The following is a 13,826-nucleotide window of genomic DNA, read 5'->3' as shown; positions in this document are numbered from 1 at the left end:
ATTCAGCACAAATATATTTGGTGTTACGTAATAGTAGATTTTCGACTCTTGTGTAACAAAGACTCACTTTTCTTTCTGCAGTGTTGCACAGTTAAACATAGGATTTGTCACTACTTTCTACATTATACATATAGATACAATAATAAAATGTAAGTTATGTAGCAGTTTATTCCTTTTATTTTATTTCTCAATGTATTTAAATAACGGGATTCATGGAACATATTTTTAACGTATATTTGTAATTGTAAGATATAAGCGATAGCATCCGAAACGTTACAGGGGTTGTTAATAGTTTAGATGTATAAAAAATAGCATAACGTAATTTTTGGACAAAACCACAATCGCTTATTTCGTTCGCTTAATATCATTTCTCGGTTATTATTATCAATCACAGAGTTATTACAATAAGTAAATTTCTTTACTTTTATAAATTGCTACAATTTGAAATAATTTAATATAGAATTGGTTACTAACTTCAATATACTGTATTGAAAATTTTTAAAAATATTTAAATGATACTACATTTACATTTATTTAAGCAATTCATGAAAATTTAAATGAAATATGATTCGAAAGGTTCATTCTAATTTTAACAATTTAAATTATCACAATACGACAATAAAGTGTGAAGAAACGATAATAGTTTATCACATATAAACATATAATTAATTAATAAATCTTAATTATTAGAAGAAATTACGTTCAAATCTCAGTTAGAGCAGTTTTTCTTCTCGGAAACCGTCCTCAAATCTAAGAGACCCTCATACACAGAATTCAGAGCGCTAGACATCTGCAAATTCAAATTTGTTTAAATAATGCATTAATATATTGAAAGAGTTATTTGAATCGCATACCTTGACAGGAAACTTCTTGGTAATATCGAAGAAACCGCTCATAGATAAACATAAAGGTGCCTTCCCAAATCTTTTCATAAAATTCACAATCTGTACAAAATACATAAAATTATTTTATGCAAATTAAAAAGTATTCCTAATTTTATTTTATAACGGTAGATTTACTTTTAATTTCTGTTCTAATTTCAAATCGCATTGAGCGAATCTTCGAATGTCTTGAAACGATGTTTGCATCTAAAAGAAAGAAAAAAATCATGTTACAAGTATATATAAAACGGAATAGCGCATCTAATACAATACGAAAATTACAATAGATGTGAAAGTGGATAGTAAAAATCCAACTAGAATACAACCGCATGATAGTGCAGCACAAACTGTGGAAAACAAAACTGTCACTGCAAATTCCATTTTCGAATAAATCAAAACGTAATAAAGCAGACTGGTTTGGGTTATTAGATAACTATACATAACTGTGAATGCGTAATTGAATGGGCCATTCCATTGATTAAAACAATCCCAAAGTTCATTGTGTTGTGTCATAATTATTTCTAATTCCGTTTCCAGATTCGGATGATTCATCTTTAGTAGTTGCAGATCTTCCGATAGCTTCTGGAAAATGTTCATTAGTATAATTAAAAACGAAACACCAAAAAAACTTATATAGAATATTCCACCCATAGCTAAATTATAGTAAATGCCAATTTGTACGCTGCAGAAAAGTGCTTCGTGCTCGAAAGTTTTTGCTTGGTCTACAACAGGATAAAGATAAAAAACGATTACAGCTTGGCCACAAATAGAGAAACTTAAAACAAAAACAGAAGCGACAATTCTAGTGTAATTTATGACGTCGTAGAATTCTTTTTGACAGAAATATTCTGGCTTCGTCAATTTAATATTCGGGGTGAATTTCGCTCTTATTACAATACTGAAAAGGAGTGCTACAGTTAAAAGTAAATTAGTAGCAGCCACTTTCACAAAAATGGCATCATTTTTGACTAGCAAGTACCCCGATTTACAAGGGATCATCTCCGATAAACCCGGTATCATCATGCAAAACACCAAACAGAAAAATATCCAGTAAAAATATTCGATGAAGAATGAATAAAGTTTTGTTATAATTGGGTGAACATTAACATCATTTCGGTTGCGGCAGGAACAAGGAAGGAAAAAAGTCAATCCGTAAACTCTGGCTACAGCCGTATACGAAGACAAAACGCAGTTCAAACATATCTCTGCTTCTGTGTTCATGTTTTTTCTGTTTCTGCTATACTCGTCGTCGGCTTCAATCCTTGCCAAAAAGTTTTCCATTATTTCGTAACACTTGAGTAATTTTTAAAGAAATGTAATTAGAAATTTGAGTTATACGTATTGTAGATTATAGAAATCGAACTTAAAGGAGTTACGTGCTTCTGTAAAATGAGAGATTACAAGAACTACGCACAGTTAAAAATGCGATATACTCGAGTTACGATCAATTAAACTGTTGTAGATTCCAAAGCCGAATTCCGATGTCTTTCGCCGTAATTACTGTTTACAGAATGCAAGGTCAGTACAATAAATATACTCACATTCCGTGTTTCTGCACGGAATGTGAGTATTAAAAATTATAGGATAGTAAAATAAAGCTATTTACGTTTAACCATAGCAACTGATGCTATATTATGATGAAATTTTAATTTCGTAATTGATTTATTATATAATCGTGTCCCATTGATCAATTTGACAGGTTCTTGTTTTAATAATTTTTTAACAGCCGAGATGGTGTAGTTTTTATCCCTTTATTTTAGGAACCCAGAATGGAATCCGGACAAGTAATTTCTCGGATGTTTTAATGTATTGTTTATTCCGTATGCGTTGGGTTCCATCTCCCACCATCCGATCGTCTCTATTGTAGATCGTCGAACCGACTTGATACGTAGGAAAAATTGCATTCATGGAATAAGGGTATGCAATGTATGGGCGATGTGACAAGGAGCATGTTTTTAGAAAGGACATTCAATGGAGAACGGGTCGTGTTAAAGTGTTAGAGTGCGACTATGCAGACGCGAGCGAGCAAATTTTCTGAGCGAGCGAGAATATGTAGCGAGAAGAGGTGAGACGCGATAAATATCAAAACCTGTCAGATATGTACGAGAACCAAAAATTCGCTCTCGACAGGTGTTATTTCTCGCTACTCGTTTGTGCATGGTTTTCCTTTGCGAAATCTAAATCGCTCGCAACCTCTCGCTCGCTCTGAATTTGCGTCTGCATAGTTGCACCCTTAGACAAGAGGAAAATCGCTGAAAAGCTGCACGTGGAATCATAGTCAGGCGTCAACCCTTGAACCGGAATTCAGTACTGTACTGGGTATGGAAAAAAAAGTTTCTCAGTTTACAGAACACAAAGACTGAATGTGTGTACTTGAATATATCTATTAATTTGTTTTCTGAAACCGTGTTTTCGTATTTATTGACTATTGAACACAAGACTGTTATTAATTAAACACTTGGCGTTTTCCTCTTTATTCAGTTGACTGAACAGTTCAACTGAATAAAGAGGAAAACGCCAAGTGTTTAATTAATAACACAGTCTTGTGTTCAATAGTCAATATATCTATTAATATTTTTTACCATATTTTATATAGAAACCAGACATATTATAATAAAGCATGAATATTATAACGGCCTTTTTTTCTATAGGCTCGTTCATAGCCGTTTTCATTTGTGCCGTATGAATTAACATGTAATAATTATTTATAATTTTAATATATTTCTAATACAGTAATTAAAAATATGATATAATAATTCTTGTCTAACACGTTATGTATGTCATTTTGAAAAATCGTTACGTATTAAACTGCATTGCAACGAAATTTAAATCGAATTCTGTATTGACTACGTCTTTACTTGTTTATTTAGCGATCAATGCAGGAAATAAATTCGTATTGAATAACGTAAAATGAGAATCAATATTTCACTCTGTTCTTCTACATTTAAATTTAGAATATTTATTCTAGCATTTGAATTTTAAAATTTACTAATTAAAATTTTAATAAACAACAGTATATCAGAATAACTTTAAGAATCGAAAACTACACGTATATAGTTAAAACCACTTAGTTTCGCGCCCGAGTTAACTCGGGCAGGTTACATAGCGTTACAGAAAACTCGGTCCTTTCTTCCCACCCAATTTTTTTTGGATTTTTGGAATGTTTTTTGTCTCCAAATTTTTTCAAAAATTTTTACCCGCTCGAAAAAATTTTATCGCGATTTTAAGCAACATTTAATGACGCACGATTAACGCTTAATTGTTTTTTAATGGGATTTTGATATCAAATTTCATTCATTGTTCTAAAGTTCTAGTGCACGGATTTTACTTCGGTAAAGTTATTTAAAGCTACTTTCTGATATCAAAAACGACCTCCAATAGTTTTTTTACTTTTTTTAATTAATATATTTTATTATATATACGTTTAATTAAGTCGGGGGGGTCGGAAATCCCAATAAAAATTTTAATTTTTTAAAAATATTTAAAAATATACGGCCAGCTAGTATTCACCCTACTATAAACCCATCGCCTCCTGAGAATTCTATGAGAATGACCCAGGAAATACAACACCAGCTGTTCTCAAGGTCATCCAGCTGTAAACACAATGACTCATCGGTGTCAAATTTTGCAGAAAGGCGAGACAATGGAAAATAAAGTTTGAAGCTTTTTCTTTAAAATGAACGTATTTCTTTCGTTTTTTTTCACTTTTAAGTATTTTTTACGTTTAATTAGACCTACATTAATATCAAAAATTGCTGGGAACTAAAGCGATTAAATTTCATTGCCGTATTTAAAGTTTGCAACCACCATTATTTTTTCATGACCCATGTTCCTTACCATTCTGATCGTATCTAATCTCTTAGAGCTAATTGTGACTATACCGGTTGTCGAGACCCGTATTTATTATCGGTAATACTTGGTGGCTTCAGAAAGCAAGCTTTCTAGGACTCTAAAGCTCGCCTTACTCATTGTCCATAGTCTCCATACAATTTTTTACTTCTCTTCCAACTTTTTCTTCTTCATCTTATCTTTCCACGCCCCCTCCTTCCTTTTCCTTTTTTCTTATTTTCTTCTTTTTAATGTCATATCTAGCCTCAGAAAGCAATCGCCGATCCTCTAGGGATATAATTTATAAATGTGATAAGCTACAAAATCTCTGGTTTGTGTTGTTTTGAATACCAGGAATTTAATTTGTCTAGCAAAATTGTTGCTTCAAATAATACAAAACATAAAACGTTTAAAAGTTTGACGTTTAAATAGAAATTGTAATCACAAGCGATACATCATCTTTTCATCTTCCTCATCACATTACTTTGTTTATATTTAACAAATTACAAAGACTTTTGGAACGAGTTGTTTGTAAATATGAATTACAAAACGTTCTTCTTACTCATATTTCTAAAAAACATTCTCTAATATAAATTATAGCTTCTTTCTTTTGTTGTTATTAACTATAAAAATTAAAATATGTTTTAAAAGTGAAGAAAAATAATTAATAAATTATATTTTATTAATAACAAATAAGTACAGAAAAGTTCACGATGTGAAGAAACAATATCAATGATCATTGTTTAATTCTTTGTTTTCGAAGCGATTGTCGGAGACATTTTACGAATTGTTCGTTATAACGAATGCAATGTTTATATTTATTTTATTATTGATGATAATTTTCTGTCGAATCACCTATTGTGAACAAGACAGAAGAATGGACAAAGATCTTGGATGGGAGAGGAAGGACCAAAACCTGTTTGGAGAATGGACTGATTTACGAAGAATCAGAGATTCCAGGACGAAAGATAACTACCGATTTTGGAATGTAAAGAAGAAAAAGAGAGGCGAATGGAATTTGGATGGAATACTTCCTAAAAACAAAGCTTGGAGTTATAAAAGAGAAAAGTCGAAAGACAACAACAGACGATTAGGAATGGAAAAATTTCACGATGCACTTTTCAAAAAATTTAAGTTAATGGAAATGAATACAAACAGGAAGTCATTAAAGAACAATAATTACAATATTAAGAAACGTAGAAAATTTAGAAAAGAAAAAAATCACTTAAACAAAAAGTACGAATCATCGTTTTTATTTTCAAAAGATAGAAAAATCCCGTACCAACGAGCTGCTAATTGGTTTCATTCGAAGACGAAGAGATACAGATCAAAACAACCTTCGTTTCCATCACAGAACTGGATGAACTCAAAAGATCTTAAACATTTTCAAACTCTCAAAGATGATGTTTATTTCAGGATGGTTCTGTTCGTAGTGGCTTTCGTATGCCCATTCGTCTTGTTCGGGGCCTTAGCTATTCTTATTTGCATAATTTCTCTCATTGTAAATCTGTGCGAAGAACCTCGAAGACGAAGTCGAAATAAACATACAGACATGAAATTCTCGGACCAAACGATAAAATTATCTTCACGACAAAACGAAAAGGATATGAAATCTTTACTTCAAGGACATAATTCATCATACCAATCTTCTGGAAGCGAATCATCAGATTAGGGTATCGTAATAGAGCTTACTCAATAGACAACAGATAGAAGCGAGGATTTTCTCAAGGAAACTCAATCGCAAGCGAGAGGTGAAAAAAATCCGTGTAATATATAAACATTTCTGACAGAATATGAGGATCAATAGTATTCCTCTTTTGAAATAATCGAAAAATGGAGTAATGAAAATGGAAATGTTAACTTGGACGAGGAAGAAGAAGAAAACAAATCCGAGGACAAAATGTTTGAATGATTATTTAGGAATAATGGAAAAAGAATAATGAAGAGGAAAAGTTGGAAATGAAAGCTTCAGAAAAAGCAATTCAACTGTTTGCCCTTGTTACGAAATCCTGTATGATTTCTATTTAAAAATTTAAAAAAAATTAAAGCTTTTAACTTGTATATTCAATCTCTATAAAACATACTTGTAAAATTCACAGATACAGTACAGACACTCTGTACTGTATCTGTGTCAAGTGGTGTCAAGAATTTTTATAAGATACAGTTTTGGTGTTGGTGCAAATGTCATTTTTAATAAAACCCTATTTCGGTTTTCAAACGCACACGTTTGCACCTTTCCCATCTGTCAAAAGTAAACAAACCAACGCGTACTTGTAAACCGGAGAGAAACCCACTCGAAGGCAATGTTAAGTTAAAGCAGATGTGAAAAAGTTATGTACTGAACGTTTGTAAATTACTGTTGCGTGACACCATGATACTTCGCCAACTCAGCAAATTCATATTTTGTATTGGATATTAAAATCTATGTATAATGACTGATGATGGACCTTATAGGTGTAAAATTCATTTCGCAATAAATACATAGGAAATAAAAAAGTGTCTCAATTTCTTTCTGTTCCGTGACTGTTCAGTGTGATATGTCCGCCTACATGAAAAGTGCAATAGTACGAAACATAAATAAGTCAACGAAGCAAGTGGCAAGGGTTTAATTTTTCCAACAACACCTTTAAATGGTATCTGTAGAAAATGCTCTAATTTAGACTAATTACACATTTTCAACAAATGAAAACGCATTTATCTGTGATCGTAACGAATTGTATCTGGTATGACACCAAATGCTAAGACAGCAAAACCGATTTCATATACACCATAGTCAACTCTACTCAATCGTGTTGTACTCTTGAAATCCAACTATCATTGCTATGCAAAATTTGTATATGATCGATATCCGATACGACAGGAAAAATACTTACAGGATTTTCGATATAATTTGGTGGTAACATCAAAGAATAAGTATGATTTTCTAGAAAATAAGCAAATCAATTCCTCTACTTTTTCATAATAAAGGGGATGAAATCAGGGAAAGGCTGGGTATCCAGTTTAACGGTGGTATATATTTTCTTCAGAGTTCCAGAGTATAATTTGGTGAAGATCGGTCAAAGAACTAAGAATAGAGATACACAAATATTCTATTAAATAGGGTAGTTGCACCAGTAAATGACCACTTAAGCACGTCGATAAGGAGATTTGAATATAATCACTTAACAAACAGACATTTAACATAAGTAATTATCATTGTTGGTTAACAAGAACTTATTCAAAAAGTGAATTTTTAATTTTCTGTAATATTGATTAAATTAACAACTCCACTCGCAAACAACCATAGATAATAAAAAATTACTAAAAACTACAGAAAACACATACTCAAAGATACAACACTCACAAATGACACATGCAGAAAATGTCACATCATGCCAAAAACTATACAACACATCACTTCTGAGTGCAAGCTCTTGGCACAGACAGATTACTTACATAGACACAATCAAGTAGCAAATATAATACACCAAGAGCTTGCAAAGAAACACAACTTGATAGACATTCACGAACCATACTACAAGTATATTCCACAGACAGTATTGGAAAACAACACGCACAAAATGTACTACGACAGAGCCATAATCACAGATAAAACAATTTATTACAACAGATCAGACATCACACTCATTGACAAACACAATAAAATCACATACATTATAGACATAGCCATTCCAAACACTCACAATGTACAAAACACGCGCACTGAAAAAATTAGCAAATACACAGAACTCGCCCAGGAAATAAGGCATCTGTGGAGGATTCTCAGCAATTCTCATCATTCTCGGCGGTAGGTGTTATATAACAATTATTATGGTTGTTGAAATACTGAATATAAATGGGGCTTGCTTGCAAAACTTCCACGGGCGAAGTCGCGGGTAACAGCTAGTTCTGTAATATATTTAAAATTGTTGTCATAGACTTCGGAAAGCTAAATGCTTGTAATGAAAGTCACTTAGCGTGCACGGGCGAAAGCCTGGGACCGTTCGGGCTATCAAGCTGTCTCGAATCTGTGAAATCATAACTGTGACATATACCGACGTCCTATGTGTCTCTTTTCTCCGTTATCACCAGGCTATGAGTCACGTAATTATAAAATGGAAAAATACGAATCGAAAGTATCGTGAGCGCGTATTATGATGTATGCATAGGCATACGTGGACTAGAGAGATAGAGGAAACAGAAAGGGAAGAGTAAAGACGAGTGCTTAAAAAGGACAGACAGGGTCAGACCCTCAGATGTGTGTGACGATTCTCGAACGAATAGGTGTGTACGTGTGCTGATATTTGTAATTATAAATTGTAAATATATGTGACTATTATTTTTTTTTATTTTGTGCATGTGATAAGTTATAAATAAATATAAACAAACAACACTAACCCGATAACATTAAATCTAAATACCAAAATGATTAATTTACTGTGTTTTTGTTATTTCTTAGTCCCGTTTTTAGGTATTCGGCCGAATAGCGAAAAATAGGCCGAATAGTAACCGAATATTCGTTACATCACTAATATGTAGGCCTACGCATAATACAGTGTTTCCCCGAAAATAAGTGTGTTATATTAATTTTTGCTCTGAAAGATGCGCTAGGTCTTATTTTCAGGGAATGTCTTATTTTTTCCATGAAGAAGAATTTACATTTATTATTGAACAAAAAAATTCCCAAGTCGAACTTAGACGAGAGTGACGTATATCCGGTCGTGTCGACCGCAACTTACGAAGTTCCCGTGCTGGAGTGGACTTCTCACTCTCGCTTCAACTTAACTTTTTTATAGCGTCGTAATCGGGCTCGATGACCAATTAGTGCTTACTGAACCGTAGCACTATGCAAATGTCATGTGGCTTGATTCCCGGCCGACCAATTAGCCATCACCAGTCGTAAAGTTATGCAAATCTTAATTCCCAAGCCATAGTTTATGCAAATCATGCCGTGTGGCGTGATTGTCTGCTGACTAATCAGTGGCTGTACTTTCAAAAAGCGAACGGCTACTTTCAACTATCTGTCGATGACCGTTACGAGTAAAAAAAAACTTTGCTAGGTCTTACTTTCGGGGGGAGGCCTTATATTTTAGCAATTCAGCAAAACCTATGGTAGGTCTTATTTTAGAGGATGTCTTATTTTCGGGGAAACACGGTATATAGATATTACACAAGACTTTTACTGTACTAGAAACCTTGGGCATGTAATGGCGGAAGTCCATTTCAATATAAATGAAAAAAATTTTTAATTTGTATTTGTCAAACGTTTCTGCAAAATAGAGAGTTAAAAAGCAAACTATATTGCCAGAATTCGCTTCTATTTCCTGACATGTCTCTCACGGGTTATGTATTTTACGAACACTTGTTTATTGCTGGTATACATCATGTAGTACACATCTGCTATCTACATGTGTACAGATCTTTGAAATCGGTTATTTTAGTTTTTATGTTATATTTAAAATATTTTGATAACAAACATTTTCTTTTACGGCTTGAAAGCCGAGCGGTTAACATAGCAACTTACCCTTCTGGTGACCCGGGATCGAATGAGAACGGTTCAAAATATCCATCTTTCCGTCCGAATATGTTTCGGACGAGATGATCCGTCCAAATATGTTGTAGTCCGTTCCTCGTCATTCTGGGCCCATTAGAAAGAGGCCATAGGCCGAAAATAGTAAAAAACAATGTTTTATTGATAAAAATTAAGATTAAAAGATACGTTTATGTATTTAGATTTTTTCTAACTTTGCTGCTTGCCGACACTAAAAGAGCCTCTCTTGTGCTGTTTTTGAACTTTTTTAATACCTGTCATGGTTCGGCCAAATCTATAATAAGGGCAGTCGGATGATGAGGTCGGAGCCTCGAGATAACTTGGACAGACTTCGAAAAATTTCTGAGATTTCGTTTCAAACGTGAATATTGATCTTTTAAAGCGACAGATTGACGCCTTCACTGGTTCAACCAACCGGTCGGCACTTTTTTTATGATCATTATGAGTCATTTCAGGTCCAAAGTGAAGCACTGGAGTGATGAGAAAGGAAATCTGACATATCTGGAACTGCTTGTAAAAATTCAGATGAACGCGAACTCGATTTCATCAGAACGTTAGACTAATAAAACGAATTAATTTCTCAGAAAACAAAAGAAAGTTTTGATAAATTAGTCCCGGATTTTTTGGATCGATAAAAGTGGAGTTTCGGATCCGAAATCGGATCAAAAGATCATGTTTTCGGATTTATGTTCGGAACAAAAAATAATAAAAATAAAACAAAATTATCAAATTTTCTTCAGTTATCTGTTTATTAATTAATGCAGTATACAATATTATAAAGTGTTTGAATATGACCATGCTCATACAAGAAATCTATTAATATTTTCTTCTGTCAAACTGTGTCGACGGTCAGTGAGAATGTTTTTATACAATGAAAAAGTTCTCTCGGCCTCGAACGTAGTCAAAGTATAGTATTTCAACAAAGGTACATTGGCAAGCTCTACATCCTTAGCCATCTCCAACGAGAAGCTATTAATACTGCCATACCAGTCATACCCATTTTTGGCCCACCGAACATGGCTGTTCAAGTCACCACAGATCTTAAAACATGGTATAAAAAGGTATAAAAAGCTACATTTTTCATAAAAGGCATGCCCATGTATTTGTTATTTTATGATTTTAGTAAGTTATATTAATTACATATATAATCAAATTTAATTCAGGTAATACTTATTTTATAAAAATATTTTTTTATTGCTTGATCAAACTTTTATTATGATTATTCTGCAGTTTTACAATTACGTATCGAAATATAATTTGTTACACATTAATCCAAATGTTAAACTGGAAATTATTAAAATTAGAGAATTCGTCTCTTAACCAAGCAATACCCAATTATAGCAATATTACATAAACCATTTTTCTGAACAGCAAATGCAACAAACATACTTTTATAAGTACATTTCTCATTTGATATTTTTTATTGACTAATTAATGTGGAAATGTGGAATAATTAATTAATCATGTCCTTTACTTATAAGACAAGTATATTAATATATTCACAGTGCGTTAGGGGTTCAAATTTACAAAAGTTTTTAATACTAATTAAGTGATAAATATTCAAAATGTTACTTGTTAACTAATTACCATTAAGTGATTTATTGATAGTGCACTCCATACACTGGATTTGTTTTCAATATTCTTCAGTTCTGTATCTATATTTTCATCTTCCTCACTAATAGCCAAATGTTTATAATCACTAAACATTGTATTCTGAGCGTGGCTAATGAGCTGGCTGTGTTATGTTTTTCGGAATTTTTTCATTCACGTGCCCAACAACTGAATAGAAACTGGTTTCCCATATAAGATCTTTTTAAACGCATCTTTCCCTTGGCAGACAGCACATATATATCATTGCATTAAACAGTCAATCCAATATTTATTTTTCTCATTAGATGATTTATTTAAAATCTCTTAAAATACTAGAAAATATTCAACTGATTATGAAACACAGTTTTGGCTCAAGAGGAAAGACGCAATACTGGTCGATGTGGAAATCTCCAAGCAAATTCTATATTAAAGAGTCTTATCTAAAAAGCCCCTACTAATTCTTGCACCCATTATAAACTAGTAAGATCAGCTATAATAATCTTAATCTTTGCTATCATTACTTTTTGCCTGAGCGACGCTGGGCTCATCTGCCAGTTTTATTATAAAAGCCATCATCTGATTTCGTGTATGAATATGAAATTTTCAGAATATGTAATATTTGGTGTCCCAAAAGAAGTGACCGAACAATTTTAGAAATTTTAATCCGGAAGCCCGGTACGGTCCACCAAAAATAAACCGGAAATGCTTAATATCTCTATAACTAATGGGCCTAAAACCGCAAATTTTGAAAATGGTACTCACGTTATTATCGTCAATGAGTAGCCGTATCGAGTTCCGGTTGATCGGCTTCAAATATGCGGATAATGGAATCAAATCGTCTTCCAAATACTCCTTTGCCACCCTCTCCCATAGTCACGATACGGGGCACACGGTAAGTTACAACCCTCTTGCTTCTAATACTGTTCTTCAATGATATCCGGAAAATTTAAAAAATGGGCGCGGATGTAAACTAGAGAAGCGATTAAATGTGGATTCTCCAATGTTCCTTAACATCCAGAATGAGAGCATTCTGATTCATGTGCCCCGTATCGTGACTATGGGAGAGGGTGGCAAAGGAGTATTTGGAAGACGCTCACGATGCATAGCAGTTCGCATTGTGTCTTTGCAAGCAGTTTCTTGCCGGAACAAATGACGGCGTTTACATCTTTAAAATGTAAACACCAGAAGATGTAAAGCGTGATTCAGGCAGGTTACGTGAATAAGACTACATAAAAAGTTCTTGTCGTGCTTACAGTCGGCATAGTCTTCTGTAAGAATAACATAACTTTAATTATACAACAGCATTACACAATCCTGAATAATTGTAGCTATTGCTTCTGCATTCGTCCTCTCCAGAAATTTACATATAAAATGATAAAGTTTAGCGCAGTCTTTTCCGTCAAGTTTTTGTACTACCATTAAAGCAAGATATCATCTACAGCAAACCATATAACATTATCACTAATTTCTTTGCAAATTACAGTAGACCTCCCTATAACGCTTAGATACGTTCCACGCTAACCGAAAATTACGTTGTAGGAACGATTAAATACATGAGCCGATCACAGCCCGATAGGTGGGAACTTTACGGACTAAGGCTGTTCGAAAGGTTTTCTTCTATAAAATTAACCGATTCTAGACTAATTCGACTCAACATTTCCAAAACACGTATAATTTTTTGGGAGTAATCCGTATAAACTATGCTATAAACAAAAAATTATAGGATTACTTACCGAGTGTGTACCGTTCGACTACGCCCGTTGTTCAAAGCTTGTCTTCGTCGCGGAACAGCACACGAAACGGCGGCCGCGATATCTGATAAATAATTTATCGCAGAAAGATAACTTGACCTTTGGAGACATCATTAATATAAATAATTTTTATGGCCGTTGAATAAGAAGTGTTTCTTTCACAAGAAATGTATAAAATTAGTGCTGTATTAGACTTACGGTACCTAATTTACATACTGTGCAGACGATAATAAACTCAACTTACTA

At 33.3% G+C, this 13,826-nt stretch overlaps 1 protein-coding gene across 2 annotated transcripts; it reads right to left on the bottom strand.

Annotated features, from left to right (window-relative positions):
* Positions 1-635: 635 nt before the first annotated feature.
* On the bottom strand, positions 636-13,616 carry LOC111639820. Of its 2 annotated transcripts, XM_023385784.1 has the most exons (5): positions 13,563-13,616; positions 1,164-1,463; positions 1,020-1,088; positions 855-944; positions 636-790 (listed from the first exon to the last, which is right to left on the bottom strand). In XM_023385784.1, the coding sequence occupies exons 2-5, from the start codon at positions 1,431-1,433 to the stop codon at positions 710-712; spliced, it is 510 nt and encodes a 169-aa protein (XP_023241552.1). In that variant the 5' UTR covers positions 1,434-1,463; positions 13,563-13,616; the 3' UTR covers positions 636-709. The 2 variants fall into 2 exon arrangements, with proteins under 2 accessions (XP_023241552.1, XP_023241546.1); XM_023385778.1 differs by lacking the exon at positions 13,563-13,616 and having other exon boundaries at positions 1,164-2,342.
* Between the last annotated feature and the right edge of the window lie 210 nt (positions 13,617-13,826).

This window comes from Centruroides sculpturatus, unplaced genomic scaffold (genome assembly GCF_000671375.1).
Source record: "Centruroides sculpturatus isolate CEXI.00-Female unplaced genomic scaffold, Cexi_2.0 scaffold147, whole genome shotgun sequence".
In the NCBI taxonomy this organism is placed as follows: Eukaryota; Metazoa; Arthropoda; class Arachnida; order Scorpiones; family Buthidae; genus Centruroides; species Centruroides sculpturatus.
The sequence above is the reverse complement of the archived record's forward strand: the minus strand, read 5'-3'. Positions and strand labels throughout refer to the sequence as shown.

What these genes read in the sequence shown, in the direction of transcription:
- LOC111639820 (XM_023385778.1), bottom strand. Translation starts at nt 2,162, where the DNA reads ATGGAAAACTTTTTGGCAAGGATTGAAGCCGACGACGAGTATAGCAGA. An exon ending in TATCCACTTTCACATCTATT is followed by an intron (nt 1,089 to 1,163) that starts GTAATTTTCGTA and finishes TCTTTCTTTTAG; the next exon opens with ATGCAAACATCGTTTCAAGA. An exon ending in AATTAGAACAGAAATTAAAA is followed by an intron (nt 945 to 1,019) that starts GTAAATCTACCG and finishes TATTTTGTACAG; the next exon opens with ATTGTGAATTTTATGAAAAG.